This window comes from Sinocyclocheilus rhinocerous, unplaced genomic scaffold, assembly GCF_001515625.1.
Source record: "Sinocyclocheilus rhinocerous isolate Xijiao unplaced genomic scaffold, SAMN03320098_v1.1 scaffold1042, whole genome shotgun sequence".
NCBI classification, from domain to species: domain Eukaryota; kingdom Metazoa; phylum Chordata; class Actinopteri; order Cypriniformes; family Cyprinidae; genus Sinocyclocheilus; species Sinocyclocheilus rhinocerous.
In genome coordinates, this window is record NW_015640510.1 from 331,976 (window position 1) to 349,937 (window position 17,962).

A 17,962-nucleotide genomic window follows, 5' to 3' on the forward strand; every position below is an offset into this window, starting at 1 on the left:
GCATCCGCTGCCTCCACCGACTGAGACACATGGCTTTGTGTGTCTCAAAGCAAGTACAGCTTATTTTAAGTTTTGTCATTTTGTAAAGGTGAGTGGTTTTACTTAACACCAAAAAAAATTCAGTGCAACTTGATGCATTCAGATGTATACATTCTCTTGACTATTGTCTTAAAATTGTCAAAAATAACACTTAAAAGGACAGATCACCCCAAAAATGCACATTCTGTCATCATTTACTCAAGTTGTTCCTGTACGAATTTCTTTCTTCTGCTGAACACAAAAGAAAATATTTTGAAGAATGTTGGCAACCAGTCATTTGATGGTAGCCAATGGCATCCATAGTTTTTATCATCATTATTATTATTTATTTATTTTTGGTAGTCAGTGGCTACTGTCAACTGTGCTTGTCAGAAGAAAGAAACTCATACAGCTTTGAAACAACATGAGTAAGTGATGAAAGATTATTTGCATTTTTGGGTGAACTACTGTATCCCTTTAATTAATTTGAATTGGTTTGTTTACTAAATTTAAAATGCCTCATTCAGCCAATAAATTCACACAGAATCAACTTGTTCAGCAAATATTTAGTTATTAACACAATAAACTGATCTGTCATTTTAGTAGTTATAGATATAGCTTAATATGTGAAGTAAACTATGCTATTATTGTTCCTGCAGGTGCCATCACCTTACAAAGCAAAAACATCAACACTTGACACACAAATCTCAAGAACGCCGACCAAAAGATGAGCTATTAACATCATAACACAGCAAATAATAATGACAAGATTAAACAAAAGTCAGCAAACAGCGAAACAAGAACTCCTATCACAGTAACCGCATGAATTGTTCATGCTGCAATGCATGCTGGGAACTCACACACCTTTAACATTTAAAGGCAGGGTATGTGATTTTTCAAAAACACTTTAGAAAACTGATTCGGGCCGAATAGCAAAACAAACTTGTAGCCAATCAGCAATAAGGGGAGTGTCTACTCGTGATGTGGAGGAGAGCAAATTGTTTGACAAGTTGGGACAACATATAGCCTAGGTGAATTCTGTTGGTCTAACATTTGTATTTAGTTTCAAGTAATTCACATTTCTTAGGTTCCTGAAAATGTAAATTATGTAATTACTTATTGTATAATTTGTAGTGAATTTTTTATTTTTTTTCATATTTCCCATGTATTTTTAGTCATGTGCATTAGGGTGTTTAATATTATATTGTGTTATTTAGTGGATGTTTATGGCATTACTGATAGTGTCATGTGTGTTATTGTAATACAGTTTTGTTTTATTGTTTATGACACTGTGCACCATCATGTTTTATAGACAGACCATTTACAATGAACTCTGATTGACCATGTGATTTTCTAATGTGCCACCTTTATCATCATGATGATATAGCAAGATATTGTCACTGTATATTTTACAGTGAATTACTGACTTTTTAAACTTTTTTTTTGAAGTTTGTACTATTAGTAATGAAACAATTAAATCTCCAACAATACTGACATGACATAAGACAACAAAACATGGTTTTTAATAGAACCCGAAGATACTAAGAGGATTATAAAGAAAGAACAGCCACTAAGTGACTCAGCATAAAGAACCAATCATTCAGTAACTGTGTGTCACATGTCACCGTCCACACTAAAGTGATGGCCATCTAAAAACGCCCTTGTTGTGCCAGCTCACAAACTGTCTTGCCATCTGGACACTTTAAAAGCAAAGCTTTTTCTTAACTAAATCCAGTCTGTAGTCAAAGCCATCAGTTAGTTTGATTTGCCATCTGGTTATTGGTGAATAAAACACACAATTGTTGTATGCATTTTAATGAATCGCATGAAAGAGGTTTGCTCAAGGTGAATGAGAGGAAGTCTGTCCGTAGCTCTTTCATCAGATTATAATTATTACAGTTTATTCAACTGGATTTAATTGAGCATCTAAAACTAAATGAGAAATCTAACCAGCTTATTAAACTGGCCTCCATTAAGATAGCGTTGTAATTATCAACAGAAACAATAAATGCATTCATGCATGTCTGATTTTGTGATGACTGCTCCTCCATTGTGTGAAGTTTTCTCGTAAGATGAAGGGTAGATGGGTCATTCCTACTATGCAGTACGCTTTCATGTCCACATAATATATAATGTTAATACCTTCAAACCTGAATTATGTTCCAGGGACACCAAAATATGCTTTACTTACTGTAAATTTTGCCATAAATGCTAATCAACAGAAAAAGGTAGATTTTAATGTTTTAATAGTCATGTACTGTACATAAAATGTACGTGTAAAAAGTAGCATTTTGAAGTATTTTGAATTTGGAAGTAGTATTTTAAATTTCAAATAGCTAAAATTGTCAAATTTATAGAGCTGAAAAAGTATTGCATAGGAATGTACAAGAATGTTTGTGTGTGTGTGTGTGTTGTGTGTGTGTGTGTGTGTGTGTGTCTCTATGTGTGTGTGTGTGTGTGTGTCTATGCGTGTGCGTGTCCGTCTGCGTCTGCGTCTGTGTGTGTGTGTGTGTGTTAAGAGGACAACATGCAGAATGAACTGAAGACTGGGTTCCACAGACAAACACATACAGACACACAGTCAACCAATGATTATGACCTCTTTTCATAAACGCCAGCATGAAAAATGGCAAAGGTTTAAAGGACGCACGCAAGCACATGTGGCACTTAAGTATAGAAAGAGTGTGTAGAGTGCTTACTTTCTGGCGGGACTCTGTCTTTATGAGGGCATCCAGACAGGCTGCGATGGTGCGGGTACAAACCCGTCACATGACCTGTGCTGTCACACCCAGGCGTTGGACACCGGCTCTCCTTTTTCCCCGACCGTGAAGAATCTGAACACACACACACACACACAGGATTAATTACGGATTCAGTTGTTTATACTGTAAATACATTTTTAAGGGGTCTGATAATGTCTCATTCTGTCCAAGAACTGCCCACTTAGACAAGAAAATAACATCGACCAATAGGCAAAGCAAAAAGGAAAGTTGTTTTTGCAACAACTGAGGATGAACAAAACTGAAATAACTGATACCACAATGATAGCCCAGCATGGGGAAAAGAATACAACAAACAAATACATATCTGCAACAGTGCAAATGTACAGTATTTAGATTTGACCATCCAAAAATAAGCACATTCCATTTTTGATCAGAACGTATTTGAGGATTGTTTCTTCAATTGTTTCTTTGCTACCATATGCTTCAAGGTTTGGAAATTATATGATACTAGTGTTCTCAGGGCATGATGGGAGCACCAGTATTAATAAGTTGAGTAGGTTTTATTTAATTTTATAACTGTGATTCTTACTCAAACAATCATTGTAAACGTTACAAACAATTCCAAGTAAAATATACTTCTAAAGTTCAAACTTTAATTTCTACTAACTTGAATTGATTACTAATTTAGAATTTGCTTTGAAAAAAAAAAAAAAAAAACTTGACTGAACTTACTTATTCAATATAGAAATTACATTTGTTTTTTCCACAGTATTTACTTCACCACAGAATAATTTTTTTAATCAGTTTATTCTGTGTTGCATCGTTCATTAATATATATTACCGCTGGGGTCAGTAATATATAAAAAATATATATATTTGAAAAAAATTATTATAAAGGATGCATTAAAATGATCAAAAGTGACAGTAAAGACATTTATAAGATTACAAAAATATATAGTTCAAATAAATGCTGTTCTTTTAATTCATCAAAGAATCGTGAAAAATAAACTATAGCATGGTTTGCACAAAAAAATGAAGCAGCACAAATATTTTCAACAATGATAATAATCAGAAATGTTTCTTGAGCAGCAAATCAGCATATTACAATGATTTCTGAAGGATCATGACACTGAAGACTGGAGTAATGATGCTGAAAATTCAGCTTTGCATCACAGGAATGAATTACATTTTATAATATATTCATGACACTGGAGACTGGAGTAATGATGCTGAAAATTCAGCTTTGCATCACAGGAATGAAATACATTTTATAATATATTACAATAGAAAACGGTTATTTTGAATTGTAATTTGAACGGTAGTATAGCTGTGACCTTTTGTCCTTGTTAGTGTAGTTTGCACAGGCAGTGACTATCCTGGATCTGTGTGTTGACTGAAGAGTGCATCTCTTCCAGATAGCTATCCAGAGCTATTGGTTATGTTTCAAACAGAGAGAGCACAAGCGAGTGAGTGAGCGAGCGAGTATGCTACTGTTACCACTGATTAAAATTTTAAGGATGTAGTAACTTGGTAACGAGAATCATGTTGCCTCCTGTATCAACTTAAGCTCAAAACAGACAGGAATAGCATGCGATCATGTGAGAGACGTGGGCTCAGTTTTGGTGAGATTGAAAATAGTTTGCAGAGATACTCAAATTTTTGGAATATGTGCTTTAAACAACAACTACTAAAGCTTTGCAACAGGTAACAAACACATAAATCGGGGTGAATATCATAATATGTGCAGGTCATAATTTAGCTAAAAAATTTTTTGTCTTTATGATGATGAATTCTGTAGTTTGGTTTTATTTTTAAACATTAAGAAATGAATTGTGTTTTGGGGAAGAGTCATCTGAATGGTGTGCATGAAGTGTTTTATGGTGTGGGTCGTATCCGAATTTGTGCAATTGTCTACAATATAGTTGGTGAATGCAATATATCTGAATATACTATTCATAAAACTGTATTCAAAAATCCCCAGCAAAATCCTGAAGTGTACATCCAATGGACACTTTGCAAATCCATGAGGCCATGACACATGATTTATGAATGGCAGTGAAGCGTCGCAACTGACGCTGGAAGCTCACTTGAAAGTGACAACATGACAAGCACGTCCAGATTGCATTCATCCAATACACATATATTGTAAGTGCAAGTACAGTTTAGTAGTATTTAAAAAATACACTATTAAGATTTGAAGTACACTACAAGTGCACATTCAATACAATAAAGTTCATTAGGTCCCACTTTATATTAAGTGGCATTAACTACTATGTACTTATATTTAAATTAATAATTTGATACAATGCACTGTGTACATAAATGTTTTTACAATTTACTCATATTTAAAAAAAAAATACCTGCATGTGCATCTGTAATTAATTTCTGTAATTACATTTATAATTGCAGTGTTGACCCTTCCCTTACACTTACCCATACCACCAAACGTGTCTCTAACCTTACCCGTATCCCACCTCGATAGCAGCAAATGTGTTTTTTGCACTACAATATGAACACAATAAATACATTGTACTTATTTTTTTGATGTAAGTACATTTAAAGCCACCTAATAGAAAGTGGGACCGTGCATTTCTTTTTCACATGGGGTATTTTTTAATACTGTTGATTTTGTAAAATATGAGCCAGACGTGTTCTTGACAGGTGCTGTGAGATTCACCTTTGTGCATGATTTCTTTAAAATTCTAACCGTTTAATAAAGCCTGAATCCTCTGACTACTTTGCAGCCATTTCAAAAAGAGAGAAAACCAACGAGAGGGAGAGAGCACAGCCGAGCCGAGCGGAATACATATTAGAAAGTGCTGGATATTGATTGTGGCTCCGGACAAGCCATGCTTTGCATAGCAAATGGCCCCCATTACCATAGCGTCTGTGGATAATTAATGTGCAGTCAGTGGTCCTGTCGTTTGTTATCGGTCATACTGATACTGTTCAATTTCCATCTCCGCCTTGTGCCTTCTTTAAGGAAGAGCTCCTTCCATAACTGTCAGGCCTCCACACTTTTTATAAATCATAATGCCCCCTGGTTAGGCAGCATCTGCCGCTATCTCTGCCTTGGCGAGATGTTATCGCGGTGTAATGGCCGAGCGTCCCTCATTATTCTGCCATTAGAGATAGTGTCTGCCATGCATGCTGGTCAAACGTCCTTTCATGCGTGCTGTCTCATCTGGAGAACAGCGGATGAAAGTTCTCATGGGTTTTTAAGGGTTTGTTCACCCAAAAATGACACTTCTGACATCACTGGTCTCGAGACTATTTTTTGAAGGTCTTGGTATCCACCGCATTTGTAAACTTTTCTCATAATAAGAGGACTCTGGATTCCTTTTTCAAGACCGGTCAAGACCTTAACTACAGGGATGTCATGAAATTGCCGGTGCATTGTCTGATTTATTTGTTAACATCATTACTGTGATTGGATGTAAAACTTCCTGCTTCAAATGCAATCAGTATTTTATTTTTAATTTGTTGCTGTTGTGCCGGGTCAGAAATTAAAGGTGCTGCATGTAAATGTACTGCATGTATGTATGTATGTATTTATTTATTTAGTTTTTGACTGTTCTAAGGCATAATAATACCATAATATGTTTGCAGAGATTTAGAAAACAGTAAGTTCACATACTTGTTTCCCTGAAAAACAATGCTACAGAGAGTTATTCAACTTTGAAATGTACGTTCTGTGTCAGGATGTCTGTTTTTGTTTTGGTCTGTGTGACTCCGCCCACTGTCAGTTTACCCAATAGGATTTCAACACCCCGGGTTGTCAGTTGGCGTAAAACACAGTGTACTGCAGCCATGGAAGCCAGCAAACGAACTGGGTCAGAGATCACAGCTTCTACTTGACCTAAAAAAGTCTCGACATCCATCTAAAAAGCTCTATGACCAAAACGCAGATAAATCAACACATCAAGTTACAGAGTAAAGCTTGTTGCCTTCCATTTTCAAATGTCCTCATTCCTGTTGCATGTCCTCAATCTGGCAACCCATGTGAACCTGAGGAGGAGGTGGCTGGAGAAACAACTCTCTCCAATATTTTGAATTTGGACTGCAGTACCCATTTCAAACACTAAAGGGGGATTGTGTCATATATGTCACCAAAAATGTATACAAATTCCCACTAAATTCAAGATATGATTGCAAAAAAGTACTTGTTGCTTTTTATATTATAATTAACAATATCACAAGAGCAAGAGAGGTGTTTTAAAAAATATGATCACGGATGCAAAAGTGATTTTGAATTTTAGATTTTTTGAAGTTAATGTTAAGTGTCTTGCATTTTAGATATAATTTTGCTTTATTTCACTGAAAATAGTTCCAAACAAATCCACAGCAGAACTGTTGTGAATCACCTACTTTGAACAAATCGGTTGAATAAATGATTCTGTGACTCCCTCATTTATTGATTAACTTTAGTTTCATATATAAACATATCGTTTTTTCCATCATATTTCTATATGTTAAATATATGTATATTTTGTTGAATAAAGATGGTTAAGTTCATTTCAGCTCCCTTGTGTTTTATTTATTTGCTTATGGAAACCAAAGGAAAATTCCTACAAATAAAAATCTCCTCTGAAACGATGTATTATTATTTGATCAAGACATTTCTCAGACAGTAAATGTGAATCATTCAGCTTAATTTGAGAAGAGCTAGTCTGGTCTCGGTCTTGACTCTGCCTCTTTTGGTTTCAACCTTCAAATTCTTAGTCTGGTCTTGGTCTCAGACTTGGTCTCAATTTCGGTAGTCTTAATCGGTGTTGATTAACATCAGTGTTGTTATAGTTACTATAGTTATATATATATATAAAAAAAAACTTTTGAAACTAAAACAAACTAGAAATGAAAACAGAAAACAGAAAAGCTGATTCTAAATATTGATAAAAACTAGGGCTGTCAACGTTAACGCGTTAACGAATGCGATTAATTTTACAATCCTTAACGCGTTAAAATAATTTAACTCAATTAACGCAAAATTACTGAAGCACAACTATTTTAACCCTTTAACCCAATTTTGCTTCTCTGCTTGTGATCAGATCATTTTAAGCTGCTAAACTCCGGGAACGTTTTCAGTCCACTGATCCAGTAAGCGAATGCATTCAAACAATCCGTCCAAAACAGCGCTATTAATTCCAGTGTGTTTTGTCATATTCTGTGTTTGTCTCTGAAGAGCACGAGCCTTCACACGTCGCGCTGTGTGAAGTACAGACTGAACGGATTGTCAACACATCCCACCGCTGTATGGCCAGATGAGACGCAAACTACGTTTTCTCGACTTGATAACCAGTCTCGCTAGTAAAGTTTTGATGGATGAAGACTGCCATCAAAAGACGCATTAAAGTAAAGTAAATACGATTGCGGTGGTGTACAGGAGTCGTACAGTAAGCACACGTGAGTCCGTTATAATAATGCGTGTATGAGTGCTCTTGACGCACTGATCACACATTGTATTTATGCACAGGCACAGACATGTCTGTACATTCACGTTGTTTCCACACACATTCACGATAATGTTATTAATTAGATTAAAAATTTTAATCTATTGACAGCCCTAATAAAAACTATAATGTTATCTCAGTGCTACTAAAATAACACTGACTTAACCATTTCCAAATATCTGCTTTATGTTTATGAATTATTCTCTCTGAAAACTGATCTTTTCAGCTTGTAAAAGTCAGAGTAATATTTTCACTGTTTCATGGATAAAACAATCCGTCAATCTGGCTCCTCTGTCCCTGCAGAAAAAGAAATAAACCAGGAGTTGCATTGAAAACTCCTCTGAATATGCAGGACTGGCTAATTTCCCTGTTTCTCCAGTGCCACAGCTATATTTCCAAGCAGACCTCCTCTCTGGGCTTATAAATAGGCAGCGTGAGCACAGACTGTGTCCCTGGGATGAGATTTGCTGTTCTCCCAGCCGTGCAGATCGCCATTACTTATGCCTGACAAGCTTAGCCTGTGATGTGGCCGTGCTGGCCTGTTTGAACAACATTAAGCCACTGCTGTTTGCACTGCAGGCATGGAGATGTTTGAGAAAGCTTGTCTCAGGGTCAGTACGGGATCCCCTCTCAGAGCAAAGAAACACAGACAAATAATTTCAAGTGCTGGTTGTGTGTTATGTAATATGAGATTACCTTTAAGGTAGTAGGGCTTCTTTAGGCCATCATGGTGCAGACGCGCCTTCCGCTCCTCCGCATAGCTGTGCCTCAAACCATCCTCATGCAAATGCAGTCTATCTCTCCTGACTGCTTCCGAAGCCATTTTTTCCCGCAACGCTTTGGTCCGCTCCGTTTCCAGCGCTATGGCCTTCTCCAGCAGTGACAGGTTGCCTTTTGTCATGTCGAAAACGTCCTCTGAGCGGTCCGACGTGACGGAGGTGGTGTCTTCATCGCAGTCCTGGAAGCCCTTGTGCTCTGCGGCGCAGCTGGAGAAAGTCTTGGAGCATGGGCTGAGCTGCTCCTCAAGCTTCATCAGGTTGACCATGTCAGAGTAATTCCGCTCGAGGACGCGGGACTCCTCAGGACTCTGATGCTGCTGCTGCTGCTGCTGCTGGGCCTCCTGATAAAGCTGATGAATCTCCTGGTAGGGATGCATATACTTTAATTAACTGGTAAACTGTTATCTGACAGTAAGATTTTTGACCAATGAATATTACTGTATCTGTTCAAAAGTAATAAAAAAGTAATTTGTTTTAAAAGTAATTTGTTTAATCTGTTTAAAAGTAATTACAGGCCACATATACACTGCAGCTAAATTTGGTTGTCAATTCATTTTTTGTCATGTGATCCAGTTCTGTCCACACAGTTTACAGAAGTGGCAATCGCATTCTATAACCAAAGTAGCGGTACTCAGAAGTCGGAAATTCCAATTCTCAGAGGAAACTTTTTACTGGAACATCTCCTCAAGTTGGATGAGCTGCAACAACCCTGATTTCAGAATCCAATATGGCAGCTCCGCACATACAGTATCTCACAGAAGTGAGTACACCCCTCACATTTTTAAACACTAGTAATATATATTTTTATTGGCCCTTCTGTGGACATGATATTTCAATATGTCTGTGCAAAATACGGCTTTTTATGTGTTTGCAAAATGACTGTTATTGCTATCAATTGGACTCGTCCATCTTGGTTTTACGACTTGTGTACTGGAATGCGATCAACTCTTGCGTGACGTCATGCCCAACTCCGATGTCTGCATTCCGAGGTAAATGGAACACAGTGTAGCTCCTGAAAAATTAAGGTAGTGGCAACCGCATTTACAAAAATTCCACAGATAGTACAGAACCAAACTGACCAACTAGTTGTTGATGATGTATTCAAACATGCATCAGAAATGTGTCTCTGTTCTGTGCAGAGCAAAAAACATCAGAGAATGAGGTAAAAGCCTTGACTCATTTGTGTTGCCAGATCTCGTTACAAAAAAAAGCAAATAAGTACAAGCCCATAATAAACTCAAATAACTCTACATGCTTTATATTGGAAATAAGACCAGAAAAGTGCAATCCACACCTGTCCACTTTAATAACTCCATAAACAAGATCGCTGTATGAGCCAAGCCCAAAGACATTTATAATAAGTGGACATGGCAACACTGAAAGAAAGTACTCTGCTGAGCAGCCTTCCAAATGTAAATAAAACACAACACTTCTGTCAATGGTGGTTTAGTTAAAACTGGCAAACATAAGAGTCTTTGGTCCCTGTAATATTAATTTGGCCAAATATAGCAAACACCAAACACGCAAGATGCCAGAATGTTGCTGTGATGTCAATCATCACAATTTTGAGAGCGAGATCTGTTCTTTACACACAAGAAAAATGGCCTTTATTTTAATTTAATAATGAAATGGCCATGTAGATGCTGCAAATTACAGGAGTGACAACTACATTCAATCTTTAAGAATTACAATTTTTACTTGCATATTTCGACACAGGTCTGTCTCGTTCCACAGTTGCACTCACTCACCAGCCCATAGGGCCTAAAAAGACTGTGTTGCCAGATGTTGCAAGGAAAAACAATCCCAAAATAAACCTTAAAAAGTTTAAATGCTGTATTTTTGGGGTAAAGCTGCCCACCTTATAAACTCCATACAGTGGCTCACTTTATGAGAATAGTCCAAACAACAAGCCTAAAGACGTTTATAAAAGGGGGACATGGCAACAAGAGTAAGCACAAACGAAACACAGCACGCTCTGTAACAATGCTATTTGCTCATGTAAAAATAAACTCATTATGGGAACATTAATTTTGAATGTTCTCTGAACATGGTAAAGTAGTTGGTAGTTAGAACATTTAAATAAAAACATCACTTCGATGATACATAAAGAACATTTTTGGAACATTATGAAAGACCAGATAACTTTGAATGAGCGCTCTATTAATGTTACTGGAAGAACGCTTGTTCATAACTTTGAGAGAACCTTGCCAGAACATTCCCCAAAGCTCTGAGAACATTCCCAGTTAGCTGGGTTAACATAAATAATTGTAAAAAGCAGTCATCCCTACCTGCTGGTTACTGATGAGCCGCTCGGCTGGTTTGGTCTCGCTTAGCTTGCGTGCCAAGTCAAAGCACTGGTTGCGAAGACACTCCAAACTGCTCAGACAAACTTCCTCGTCACTTTTCTCTGCCATCTGACCATTAGTGGTGGGTTTACCACTGAGTCCATTACCAGTGGATCCATTTCCGTTTAGATCGCAGTCCGTGTTCTCGCTCCCATCATCATGAAACGGCTGTCCGTGGAGGTTTTCTGAGAGCGTGACTCCGTGACCCTGCGCCAGGAGCTTTAGAGAGTCCACAGTCTCCCTTACCACATCACTGTTTACATCTAGACTCAGCTCACCTTTCCTTGAGCCCTCCTCATCCTCATCTTCTTCATCTTCTTCCTCCTCCTCTTCTGCGCTGTTTGAGGAGTTGCTGTTCATCTCGGACTCGGTCATGGCCCGATAAGCGGCGTCCTCTGCGATCTTGCCCAGGTTAAGCAGAGATTTGGCCACCAGTTCATCGTAGTTTTCATATTCATCATTGTTGTTGTTGTCCTTCTCCATGGAGGGGCTTGTTCTGCTGGGACTGCAATTATGGTCACTCTCTGTGAAAGACAAACAAATACTGCTATACCAGCTGTAGCAGCTCAACAGATAACTCTTGGTTCAACTGCATTATCCAAAACAAAGTTTCATTCCATACCCAACCACATGTTTGACTCTGAACCATCCTTGTATCGTGGCCATAAGCACCTCAAGGCTCAGATATACGCACGTTATTGTCTGTTGTTTATACTATAAAGCAGCTCCCCAGTGAGTTCATGTTTTTACTAACAAACTGAACAGAGGAAATGAACCAGAGAAGATTTCCACGTCAAAGAGGGCGGAGCCCCAGAGCCACACCTACCTATTGCATCATCATCATCACAGATCTATGGGAGTTCAAAGGTGACAAGCCAGAGCAGAACTTTTCTAGAAAGTTGTTTTGAACTCCTAAAGTGAACTCCAAATTAACTTTGTTTTGGCCTGATTTCATTCAAAGTAACATCACACCTGTTCATTCTTTGATTTTGTTTTAAGTATGTTCGTATTCAACATTGTTCCCCCCAAAATTTAGAAATTGCCCAATTGTCCCTCTCAATATTTTCTATTCTTGTTGCTGCTCTTTTTGTTTTTAGGATGACAAAGTTCAGCTCAACGGTCTAACAGCAATCATCAATGTCAAAATGTTTGAGAAGGCCAATCAAATCAAGGTGGGCTTTACTGTTCATAGAAGTTAATGCAATGCTTCCATTTTAACAGTGAAAGACTATAAGATGCAAGTATCGAAACATTTAATATTTGACATCGGTGTTAGAAATATTAAAAAGTAACATCCAGTGATGCAAACTACTTGACATTTTGGTCAAATTTGACGGAAAAAATGATGGAATGTGATGAGACAACAAACATTTTGCCATTTCAAGTTTTTCTTTATTTCTATTAAGTCCAATATTATTTTAATACTGTAATGAGATAAAGTTGTTCACTTCCGTCTTTTTACAAATGTTTTTTTTGTAGATTTGGTTTTATTCTCAAAATTTAAAGTATACAGTGTGGTTACTTGAGTCTGTCTGCCGTGGATGCACAGCAAGATGCGTGAAGAATAAAGAAACACTCTAAGTTGCAAAGACTAAAGTCTCAAATCCAAAGAGATATTCTTTATAAAAGTTAAGAGTCAGCCACGCCCCCCTAAAACAGTGCAAAACCAAGTATAAAAAAAGCTTTCACACTAATCAAACAAACTTCGATTGACTTGTTTTGCAGCAAAATATCTAGTGTGAAACCCAAACATTCTTGGACGCTCTGTAGTATAGACTGTCCATGCACTCACAAGACTTGAGCAAGAACTAAAACTCGGAAGAACAAGTACTCAATATGAAAGAAAGAGATGCGTGGAACTTAAAATAGGGACAATTAGATTTAAATAAATAAATAAACATTTACCTAAAAAATGTTAACTTTTTGTTGACCGAGCAAAAAAAAATATGAATATCAATCAATCTTAGATTACCTGTGCCATGCTGACTTTCAAAACAGCAGCACTCTTGTGTGATATTGAACATATTGTAATGTAATATTAAATCAACAATATAATAGTCCAATCAATATTTCATAAAATAGGTTTAGTAGGTATAAAACCAGGCGTAGTGTCAAATCAGCTGGTCATTATTGCAAACAGATTTTTTTGTAAATATTATAGGCTGGTTCTATAATCAAACCTTTATGTTTGCATTCCAAACCCAAAAATTGCACAGTTATTGAACATAATTGAATCAACATTGAACTGAATTGAGCTGAATAAAAACTATTGTCTTCTGAAGAACTGCTTTACAGTTTCATTTGTTTCATAATTGATGCACTTTGCAACATTGGCACTGTAAATGAACTGAACTGAATCAACACTGAACTAAATTTAGCTGAATAATGACTCTTTCGTGTTCTGAAGAGCTGCTTTGCAGCCAAAATTGAATTTCATTCAACTGATGAATTTTATAATATATCTTCTTTTTTTGCAGATTCAAAAGTGTCAATAGAAGATGCATATTAACTCCATCTAATTATTTTCACAATATTTAGGCGTGCTAATGTCATTAGCTTAGCTTCATGCTAACAATAGCTTGTTATGGCGCTTTTCCACTGCATGGTATGGCACGGTACGGCTCGGTCCGGGTCACTTTTTGGGGGTTTTCCACTGGGTACAGTACCTGGTACCTGGTACTTTTTTTAGTACCACCTCGGCTGGGGTTCCAAGTGAACCGTACCGTTACCAAAACGTGACGTGTAAATTCTGCTGATCACGGATTGGCCGGAGAGAATCGTCACTACCTGCGTCATTGATAGGGCGACGCGGAATGAAAAGTTTTTTTAGGAGTCGTGGTAGTAGAGGCGGCGCAACTATAACGACATGTGAATAATCCCGCCCACTCTAAAGCTGTACTGAACTGCAGTGGAAACGCATACCGTGCCGAGCCGAACCGTGCCGTGCCGTACTGAGCCGTGCCGAGCAGAGTCGTACCACGCAGTGGAAAAGCGCCATTAGTCAAGTGCAAACTGCAGCGCGTGATTACCTGTTAATGAAGCTATGCCTGTGAAAAGTGAAACCAGTTACTTATAAGGTTCTAATTCAATTAACACGCTGTCGACAACTGCTCATGCAGTCAGCTCACTAGGTTTTGAGACAAAGCCAATATCTTAGGTAAGAAAACACAGCACAGAAAACAGGGTTAATGCCAATACATGTGGGAGTTTGATTGTTAATTAGACTAGAAGGCTCTGTCAGGTCTGATTGCATGTGCGGCTGGCTGAGCTGTCTGAAGTGGATGAGACATGTCTGAGACACATCTCACGCCTACTCCCTGATTTAGCAGACATCCTCAGACCACCAGAATCGACCCACTGAATACCGAAACAATTGTTGTTGTCTCATGAATCAGACAACATGGATGCTTCAGGTCTAGATATACAAGTTGTAGTACTATATATAATTTCACTTTTCTTTATAGATTTCTTAAAACATTTTCTCAACAATATTGATTTTGTGATAATTATAATGACATTTAGTTTAGCGGTTACCACCATATAACACTGAAAATAACAAGGCTGAACAGTAATTGCACACAAGATAATGGGATTATTTGTAAATAAATAATAATAATGTATGTATGTATATACAAAGCATGCACAAGTTATATTACCAGAACTTTCTTTTGAAATGAAAATCTTTAAATTGATATTTTCATGAATATTTTAAATATATTGTTTAATTTGAATCTTTCTGTTGAAATTATAATCTTTATTCTTGAATGTTTTAAACAAATTATTGAGAATGTGAATTCGACACTTACTGTGATGCAACAATGTATGTGCATGCTAAGATTAGTAGCAGTAAATAAGCCAATACTCTCTGCAAAACTGTAATCACACACAGTATTTAGAATCGGGGGTATTAGTTTAAGAACCTGAATTTGTTGTTCAGATTAAATAATGGAAACATATATATTTAACTTAACAAGTTTCCTTAAAGTTTTGTAACTTTTTGAAACAATCAGACTGTTGGTAATATTTGAGGGCTTTGGTGCACTTCAAAGCTCACCTTCAGTAGGCGGTGTGTTGATGAACTGAGCACCTCTGTTTTTAGCCTGATACTGAGACCGCGCTGAAGGTCACAGCAAAATCATCCAACTGCACCTCACATTACGGTGACCTTCTTCCAAATATGCCTAACTGCCAAATTACCTCCTCTACCCCTCTGGAGGCTGAAATACTCACTTCACATTCAGCTCTGGTTTTGTTTCGAAACCCAAAAATAAAACATTCTGGTGCCGGATTAACCTTTTAAAGCCTACTGTATTATATATGATATGCACATTTTAAACAAGGTTTAAAATGATCAACATGTTAAACATGTTGTATACAATCTACCACATGTCTTGATACTTTAGACTTTTTATCAAGTAAAAGGTACAATTTCAGCTCATGCTTCATGTGTCTTTTTGCTGTGAAATATTTACTGATTTCATAAAGCAAATGTGTGAATAGCTTATATTGTTAGAAATATTGCAAGATGAACACTTACTGGACCGAAGCAACTTAGCTTTACTTGATTATCATTATCACATGTTTAAATGTGAGTCTCATATATGATCATCAGGCTTTTGAAGAACATTTGTTTGTTCATCTCTCAATCATCATTGTTTTGCATTGCATTATACATTTTGATCATCAAACAATGCATTTAAATATCATCAATAATTGGAGATACAGAGTGACGACTGATATTTATATCATTTTATTATGTTATATTGGTATAAAGATTGATTTATTTACATGACAAATTATCAGAATTTCATGTTACCTTTTTGCTATATATAAATATCAACATCTGCATCAAAATGCATATTTTTGCTTGGTTTGGGCCTCTGAATAAAGTTGAGCTGCTCTTTTTCCTCCTCAATCTCCATATTTTCACTATATCATCCTGCAATTGTTAGCATATTTACCTCATAAAAATGAGTTTTGCTGGTACAAATTCATGTATTTAAGATTGATTCAGTAATACTAAATAATAGTTTTGATATTAATTTAGTTAATTTAGATGTTAATATTTTATCAGTGTATATGAGCCAATAAGCCTGCATAATAAATCAAAAGTCCATCTTTCGTGGATTTATTCAGACTCTCACCTATTTCTTGAATTTGCTCCTCATCCTCTTGCTCATCTTCCTCATCTTCATCTTCATCATCCTCCCACTCTCTTTCTACTTCTTCTTCCTCTTCCTCCTCCACCACTTCCTCTTCTTCCTGCTCCACCTCTTCCTCTTCTCCATTAATCACTTCTACCTCTTCCTGTTCATATTGGTCCTCGTTGTCAGTATATTCCTCCTCCGGTTCCTCTTCATCTTCATTTTCCTCATCATCTTGTTCCTCCTCCTCCTCCTGTTTTTCATCCATCTCCTCCATTGACGGCTGGTCTATGACTGTTAGAAAGACCGTCCTCTTGGGCGAGGGCTCCAGGGCATGGCTCTCCAGGGGTTTTCTCTTCTTGGCGACAGGACAGCCATACACACTGGACATGGAGAGATAAGAAAAAGGCAATTAACAAGCTGGCTTGCGATTTGCTGGGCTTTAGTACAGTTCATTGCGCTCTAGACCAGGCTTCATCATCTACTCCGCACAGGCTGAAGGAGTTCTGAATTGGGACAAATACAGCAGGCTGCATGCCAAATCATTTATGGGTTACACAAGTGGAACAGTCAATAGACCTTAGTCAGGGTAGACACCATATTTCATTTGCAGTGAATGACAACAAGACCATGAGACATAAATGTACAGTATTGAAAGTACCCATATTATGCTCAGTTCAAAATTTTATTTTTGCGGTCTGCTAGTACACATTTACATGATTTAAAGCTCAAAAAATACATTATTTTTCCTCATCCTGCAGCACTTTTTTCATCTTCTGACTGAAACGCTCTGTTTTAGTTCATTTCTCTTTAAATCCCGCCTTTCTAGTCTGCTCTGATTGGTCAACTGGTCCAGTCTATTGCATGTGTTGGAAATGGAAATCGTGTTTCCTCTTCAGGAACTCGAGCTGCGTCGGAGGACGCTTTGGGAACGCCCTTCAGCGTGACCGGCTCTGAACCATGTGTGTAATCAGTCCAATGGATGGGCGAGACGTCACGGGCGGGGTGACGGAGCGAGCAGGAAGCTTAAAAGCACGTGCGGTGAAACCGGCGTCAGGTTTCTGTCATTCAGCAAGCGCTCTGTGTGTGTGTATGCAGAGTCAGCTCTCGAGGGAGCTGACGGCCCGCTTTGGTAACGTTTGTTACTGCCTTGCTTCGCTCTCAGAGGGCTCTCTTTGAGGAGGGAGCCTTCACTAGCTTTCCTAGCGGCGCCGGCCCTGCTTTCGCAGAGGCAGAGCGGCGGCTGTGCTCGTGGGTTTCGCATATGGATCCAGTGGAGGGAATGTAGACGGGCGAGTCCCTATCTGCTTCCTTAACCACCAGATCCGGCGCCCGCTCTCGGGGTTTCGGAAGCCCACGCTGCAGTCCTTCCCACCGGGGAGAGGGCGCAACGCTCCGCCTGTCTTTCTCCGAGGAGACTGATACGGAGGGCGTCAAAGAGCTCCGAGGAGTGTGTCCGTGCCTGTGATCTTGCGATTGCGGTCCCGCTGCTGCTGAGGCACG

At 37.9% G+C, this 17,962-nt stretch overlaps 1 protein-coding gene across 1 annotated transcript in view; it reads right to left on the bottom strand.

The window, feature by feature from the left end:
• The window catches only part of LOC107753351 (myelin transcription factor 1-like protein), a 103,865-nt gene that overhangs the window by 51,736 nt on the left and 34,167 nt on the right, over positions 1-17,962 (bottom strand). Inside the window, exons 4-7 of the mRNA XM_016569489.1 lie at positions 16,460-16,842; positions 11,259-11,839; positions 8,888-9,332; positions 2,718-2,852 (exon numbers count right to left, since the gene is read on the bottom strand). Coding sequence (XP_016424975.1) covers positions 2,718-2,852; positions 8,888-9,332; positions 11,259-11,839; positions 16,460-16,842 — 1,544 coding nt within the window. The remainder of the gene's footprint in view (positions 1-2,717; positions 2,853-8,887; positions 9,333-11,258; positions 11,840-16,459; positions 16,843-17,962) is intronic.